Source organism: Fundulus heteroclitus, chromosome 24, assembly GCF_011125445.2.
Source record: "Fundulus heteroclitus isolate FHET01 chromosome 24, MU-UCD_Fhet_4.1, whole genome shotgun sequence".
Lineage (NCBI taxonomy): Eukaryota > Metazoa > Chordata > Actinopteri > Cyprinodontiformes > Fundulidae > Fundulus > Fundulus heteroclitus.
Window position 1 is genome coordinate 6266463 of NC_046384.1, and position 7162 is coordinate 6273624.

General features: G+C 46.4%; 1 protein-coding gene across 1 annotated transcript in view; it reads left to right on the forward strand.

Moving 5' to 3' along the window:
• Positions 1-872: 872 nt before the first annotated feature.
• Positions 873-7162, forward strand: part of ahr2 (aryl hydrocarbon receptor 2) — a gene marked incomplete in the record, with an annotated part of 32600 nt that continues 26310 nt past the window's right edge. The window contains 1 exon segment of the mRNA XM_036128002.1: positions 873-1392. Within this exon segment, the coding sequence (XP_035983895.1) occupies positions 1334-1392 (59 nt within the window).

Genomic DNA, 7162 nt, shown 5'->3' on the forward strand with positions numbered 1-7162 from the left:
TTAACTGTATGAAATGTTATTAAAGAAATTCTAGGATATATATATATATATATATATTTTTACTAATGTAGGCTACACTATAAACTTATTTGCACAACAAAACCTGTACAATAAGGTTATTTTTCTGAATTATATATATATATATATATATATATATATATATATATATATATATATATATATATATATATATATATATATATATATATATATATATATTACGTACATGTTTGTAAGGCTGTTTCTCTGAATTTAATATAACATAACATAACATAACATAGGCTTTATTGATCTCACATTGGAGAAATTCGCAATATAAATATAGATATATTTCTTTATATATATATATATATATATATATATATATATATATATATATATATATATATATATATATATATGTGTGTGTGTGTGTGTATGTTTGTGTGTGTGTGTGTGTGTGTGTGTGTGTGTGTGTGTTTTACATACATGTTTGTAAGGCTGTTTCTCTGAATTTAATATATATAGATATATATATTTTTTTTTATGTAGACTATGAATGTATCTGCACAACAAAAACTCTACAATAAGGTTGTTTTTCTGAATTATATATATATATATATATATATATATATATATATATATATATATATATATATATTAACTAATGTAGACTATAAATGTATTTGCACAACAAAAACTCTACAATAAGGTTGTTTGTCTGAAAGAGTACTTTTTTTTTTTTTTTACTTTTTTTTCAATACAGTTGTACAAGCGTGATAGTTATAAAACTAAATTTAAGGTCTTCCCGGGAGTTAGCGCGGTGAAGTCTCTATGGGGCAGCGCTCCGTTCCACCTTAAATATCTCAGCCCCGTCGTTACATACGCTGCCGCGGCGCTCCGGCTCCTCACACCGGGGGCGCCGCCGCCGCAGTCACATCTCCGCGCTGTCAGACCCCACGAGGAAACTCTGTTCAACGCCTCAAAGCAGGACTTTCTTTCTTTCGGATGACACCGGACCGGAACCGACGGAACTACCCGAACATGACAAGTTGGGTCGGTTTGCCGACTCCAGTCAGCTCGACGTAGCGCGGGGTGGAAAGTCCGGAAAAAGTCGCCGTCGTCCGCAGCGAACCGGAGGAGCGACGACAGCACGAAATCTGAGGGGACTTTTTTTTTATTTTTTTTTTTTACCGTCGACTTTTCTTCCTTGCTGGCTTTTATTATCGGTTTCCCTTTTAGTTTTGTGGGTTTTTTTCGGTGAATTCTCCTCTTCCGGAGCGGCCTGGACGCGTTGAGCTGCCTTTAAAGCCACTTTGTTGTTCTTGTTCGGACGTCGCTGCGTTGCCTCAGCATGTTGCCGAGCACGGCGCAGTACGCGATGAAGAAACGGAAGAAGCCGGTGCAGAAAACGTAAGTTGACGCCGGAATAAGTTGCTGCTATGAGCCGCTGGTTGCCTCCGAAGCTCTGAGGGTAATAGTTTTAAAGGTTCTGGTGGCTTTCTGTCCGCCTTTAGCTCATGAATCAGAGTGTTTTTTAGGACATGTTGCTCTGAAATCTGTGCTTCTGTGGTTCTGGTTTCTCAGAGCAACAAGGTGGAGCAGCTGTGCAGACACATCAGTCACCGAGCAATGCAGCCTGTTACAGGACTGGAGGAGGTCCAGTTGGTTCTGGGATATAATGCTGTAATGGGTCCAGTTGGTTCTGTTATAAGGTTTTAATGGGTCCAGTTGGTTCTGGGTTATAAGGCTCCAATGGGTTCAGTTGGTTCTGGTCTATAATGCTATAATGGGTCCAGTTAGTTCTGTTATAAGGTTTTAATGGGTCCAGTTGGTTCTGGGTTATAAGGCTCCAATGGGTCCAGTTGGTTCTGGTGTATAAGGCTCTAATGGGTCCAGTTGGTTCTGAGCTATAAGACTGTAATGGGTCCAGTTGGTTCTGGGTTATAAGGCTCTAATGGGTCCAGTTGGTTCTGTGTTATAAGGCTGTAATGGGTCCAGTTGGTTCTGTTATAAGGTTTTAATGGGTCCAGTTGGTTCTGGGTTATAAGGCTCCAATGGGTCCAGTTGGTTCTGGTCTATAATGCTATAATGGGTCCAGTTGGTTCTGTTATAAGGTTTTAATGGGTCCAGTTGGTTCTGGGTTATAAGGCTCCAATGGGTCCAGTTGGTTCTGGTGTATAAGGTTTTAATGGGTCCAGTTGGTTCTGTTATAAGGTTTTAATGGGTCCAGTTGGTTCTGGGTTATAAGGCTGTAATGGGTCCAGTTGGTTCTGTTATAAGGTTTTAATGGGTCCAGTTGGTTCTGTTATAAGGCTGTAATGGGTCCAGTTGGTTCTGTTATAAGGTTGTAATGAGTCCAGTTGGTTCTGGTCTATAAGGCTCTAATGGGTCCAGTTGGTTCTGGGTTATAAGGCTGTAATGGGTCCAGTTGGTTCTGTTATAAGGTTTTAATGGGTCCAGTTGGTTCTGGGCTATAAGGTTGTAATGGGTCCAGTTGGTTCTGGGCTATAAGGCTATAATGGATCCAGTTGGTTCTGTGTTATAAGGCTGTAATGGATCCAGTTGGTTCTGGGTTATAAGGCTGTAATGGATCCAGTTGGTTCTGTGTTATAAGGCTGTAATGGATCCCGTTAGTTCTGGGTTATAAGGCCGTAATGGGTCCAGTTGGTTCTGGGTTATAAGGCTGTAATGGGTCCAGTTGGTTCTGGGTTATAAGGCTACAATGGGTCCAGTTGGTTCTGGTATAAGGCTGTAATGGGTCCAGTTGGTTCTGGTATAAGGCTGTAATGGGTCCAGTTGGTTCTGGGTTATAAGGCTGTAATGGGTCCAGTTGGTTCTGAGTTATAAGGCTGTAATGGGTCCAGTTGGTTCTGTTATAAGGTTTTAATGGGTCCAGTTGGTTCTGGGCTATAAGGTTGTAATGGGTCCAGTTGGTTCTGGTCTATACGGCTCTAATGGGTCCAGTTGGTTCTGGTCTATAAGGCTCTAATGGGTCCAGTTGGTTCTGAGCTATAAGACTGTAATGGGTCCAGTTGGTTCTGTGTTATAAGGCTGTAATGGGTCCAGTTGGTTCTGTTATAAGGTTTTAATGGGTCCAGTTGGTTCTGGGTTATAAGGCTGTAATGGGTCCAGTTGGTTCTGTTATAAGGTTTTAATGGGTCCAGTTGGTTCTGTTATAAGGCTGTAATGGGTCCAGTTGGTTCTGTTATAAGGTTGTAATGAGTCCAGTTGGTTCTGGTCTATAAGGCTCTAATGGGTCCAGTTGGTTCTGGGTTATAAGGCTGTAATGGGTCCAGTTGGTTCTGTTATAAGGTTTTAATGGGTCCAGTTGGTTCTGGGCTATAAGGTTGTAATGGGTCCAGTTGGTTCTGGGCTATAAGGCTATAATGGGTCCAGTTGGTTCTGTTATAAGACTGTAATGGGTCCAGTTGGTTCTGGGTTATAAGGCTGTAATGGATCCAGTTGGTTCTGTGTTATAAGGCTGTAATGGATCCAGTTGGTTCTGGGTTATAAGGCCGTAATGGGTCCAGTTGGTTCTGGGTTATAAGGCTACAATGGGTCCAGTTGGTTCTGGGCTATAAGGCTGTAATGGGTCCAGTTGGTTCTGGTATAAGGCTCTAATGGGTCCAGTTGGTTCTGTTATAAGGCTGTAATAGATCCAGTTGGTTCTGGGTTATAAGGCTATAATGGGTCCAGTTGGTTCTGTTATAAGGCTCTAATGGGTCCAGTTGGTTCTGGTATAAGGCTCTAATGGGTCCAGTTGGTTCTGTTATAAGGCTGTAATAGATCCAGTTGGTTCTGGGTTATAAGGCTATAATGGGTCCAGTTGGTTCTGTTATAAGGCTATAATGGGTCCAGTTGGTTCTGTTATAAGGCTCTAATGGGTCCAGTTGGTTCTGGGTTATAAGGCTGTAATTGCCCTTTCCCCCTTTGAGGACCACCTGATGGGCCCCTGGACACATTTGTATCATACTTTAGCTTTGTTCAGGTCGGACCCTGCCACAGTGAGGCGGTTCTGGTTCTGTTGGACCTCCTCATGCAGCGCTCCACGGCTCCGCTGCAGCAACACAAACTCTGTTGACCTTCATGATGGCTTTGATGAACCCAATAACCCCGAACCCTTAAACCTGCTGACCTTTTTCTCTGTAAATAATTAACCTTATTCCAGTTATTGAAACCCAATTTAAGAAGCTTAATGTCTGATTGTTTTTTTCTTAAAGCGCTATCTTAGAAACTATCAAATGAAGCCTTTTTTTTTCCCAAAAGGCTTTTGAAGAAAATTACGGTTTAGCATATTCCTGCTGCCCTAAAGTATCTCAGGACGTTCTTGTTTTGTACCAGAGTGAATAGTTATTTCCTAGTTAGTTCCTGATTAGGCTAGCTGATCAGGACAATTTATTTCTGTTATCTCATTTCGCACTGACCAATGGCGACGGCGTGCATAGGGCTAGCCTAAGCAGCAATAGCGTGCGTAAAGCTAGGCTAAGCAACGGTAGCGTGCGTACGGCTAGGCTATGTAGAAAAGCCGTACGTACGGCTAGGCTAAGCAGCAACAGCATTGTGTATGATCAGGCTAAGCAGCCACGGCGTGCGTACGGCTAGGCTAATCAGCCACGGCGTGCATACGGCTAGGGTAACCAGCAACAGCATGCGTACAGCTAAGCTAAGCAGCAACAGCATGCGTAGCGCTAGGCTAAGCAGCCACAGTGTGCGTACAGCTAAGCTAAGCAGCAACAGCATGCGCAGCGCTAGGCTAAGCAACCACAGCGTGCGTACGGCTAGGCTAAGCAGCAACAGCATGCGTACTGCTAGGCTAAGTAGCCACAGCGTGCGTAGCGCTAGGCTAAACAGCCACAGTGTGCGTACAGCTAAGCTAAGCAGCAACAGCATGCGTAGCGCTAGGCTAAGCAGCCACAGCGTGCGTACGGCTAGGCTAATCAGCAACAGCATGCGTACCGCTAGGCTAAGTAGCCACAGCGTGCGTAGCGCTAGGCTAAACAGCCACAGTGTGTATACAGCTAAGCTAAGCAGCAACAGCATGCGTACCACTAGGCTAAGCAGCCACAGCATGCGTACCGCTAGGCTAAGCAGCAACTAGGCTAAGCAGCCACAGCGTGTGTACCGCTAGGCTAAGCAGCAACAGCGTGTGTACCACTAGGCTAAGCAGCCACAGCATGCGTACCGCTAGGCTAAGCAGCAACTAGGCTAAGCAGCCACAGCGTGCGTACCGCTAGGCTAAGCAGCAACTAGGCTAAGCAGCCACAGCGTGTGTACCGCTAGGCTAAGCAGCAACAGCGTGCGTACCGCTAGGCTAAGCAGCAACAGCGTGCGTACCGCTAGGCTAAGCAGCCACAGCGTGTGTACCGCTAGGCTAAGCAGCAACAGCGTGCGTACCGCTAGGCTAAGCAGAAACTAGGCTAAGCAGCAACAGCGTGCGTACCGCTAGGCTAAGCAGCCACAGCGTGTGTACCGCTAGGCTAAGCAGCAACAGCGTGCGTACCGCTAGGCTAAGCAGCAGCGTGCGTACCGCTAGGCTAAGCAGCCACAGCGTGCGTACCGCTAGGCTAAGCAGCAAAAGTGTGCGTACGGCTAAGCAGCAACGCCGTGTGTACGGCTAGGCTAAGCAGCCACAGCGTGCGTACGATCAGGCTAAGCAGCGATGGTGCGTGTATGGCTAAGCTAAGCGGCGTATGTACAGTTAATAATTGCTGTGAAGCCAGTAGACCTGCAATTAATGGCTCTAAATGTGCGGCTAAAGGTTACGATGCAGCTCAGGAAGTTCAAAAAGTCAACTAAGCTCATATATTTAACGGGTCGACGAATCAAAGCCGTCTCTCGTCCTGGAAGTCGACCCCATTACTTGTACTTTTCTGATGGGCTGCTAAATATAAAATACATGTCCTTTCTTGCACGGGGTTGTGTTGAAGGAACGGGGACGTTGTGTGTTTCTATTGCCGAGTGATCACGACTGAAACGCACTTTTGTAGCTGTCTGTGGCAGCGAAGCAACAGATGAGGTGTCAGATTGTAACCCCAGATCCTAGTCAGAGTGTGAGTACAAATATGAGCGAGATCGGAAAGAAAGCCACATAAGCCACGCCGGCTGTAATAAAAGTCATTTTTAGCCGTCGTCTGGGGCCCCCTCGGCGCTGTCTCCCACTACCAGGGCAGCCCTGACCCGCTCCCTGTCTCCTCCACGCCGCCACCACCGGCTCGCTTCTTCGCTTTCTACACAATCCGAGCGGCCTGGGCGCCCGAGATCCGCGGCAGAACCCCATCCAGAACCGCGGTTTCGCTGTGTGTGTGTGGCGCTACCTGCATTAATCATAATCAGGACGTGCAGCGAGAGCGCTCTCACGCAATGTTTCCACGAGGGAGGAGGGAGAGCGGGAGGATGGCGTAATCTGAGCCTCGCTCAGGATTTTTTTTCTCCTCCTCCGACTGCCACAACATACTTTTTTTTTTCTCCTCTCTTTCCTTATGTCTTTGTGTGTTTTGTTGAAGGAGGGAAGAGAGAGAGGGGGGGGGGGGTTGTTTTTCCCCTCCCTCCCTCGACTCAAATTAACATAGTTCTGTGTCACGCAAACCTTACATAAGTCCGCCGTGTTGGGGTTTTTGAGGAAAGGTGGCTCCCAGGGAGTTTATCTTTCTTTATTTGTTGGGAAATGGAGCTGGTTGGGCGAGTTGTGTGTTCGCTCGCTCTAACCCGAGCAGAGGAGGGGGGGAGGGGGAGGGGGAGGGGGGGGGGGTGACTGTACGAACAGTCCGGCGAGGAACAGCCGCATTAGGCGGGCATAAACGAGGAGCAGAGGAGCGGTTCGTGGAAGGTGTGAAAGTCCGTCCCAGACGTGTCGGAGGCTCTTCCTCCCACACATTCATCACCAGGCCGCAGAACAATTTAAAGGTTGCGCACTCACTTCCTCTCTGACGAAGAGCAAACTTTTCTAGACTTTTACTTCATTTTTTCTTTTTTTTAAAACAAAAATCAGATCTGTGCCTCTGAAGGGGCTGGCGGCGCTCCAGCCAGGACTCGCCTGCCCTCCGATGTTATCGACCCTCTGGTAGCTCTAGAGGCAGGGAGGAGCGTATCCTTTATTTAGGCGCTTCCTGAACGCCGGGTTTCTCTCTGATCAACACGGTGGACTTGAACTGCCTTGGTGGAGGTGGGGGGGGGGGGGGGG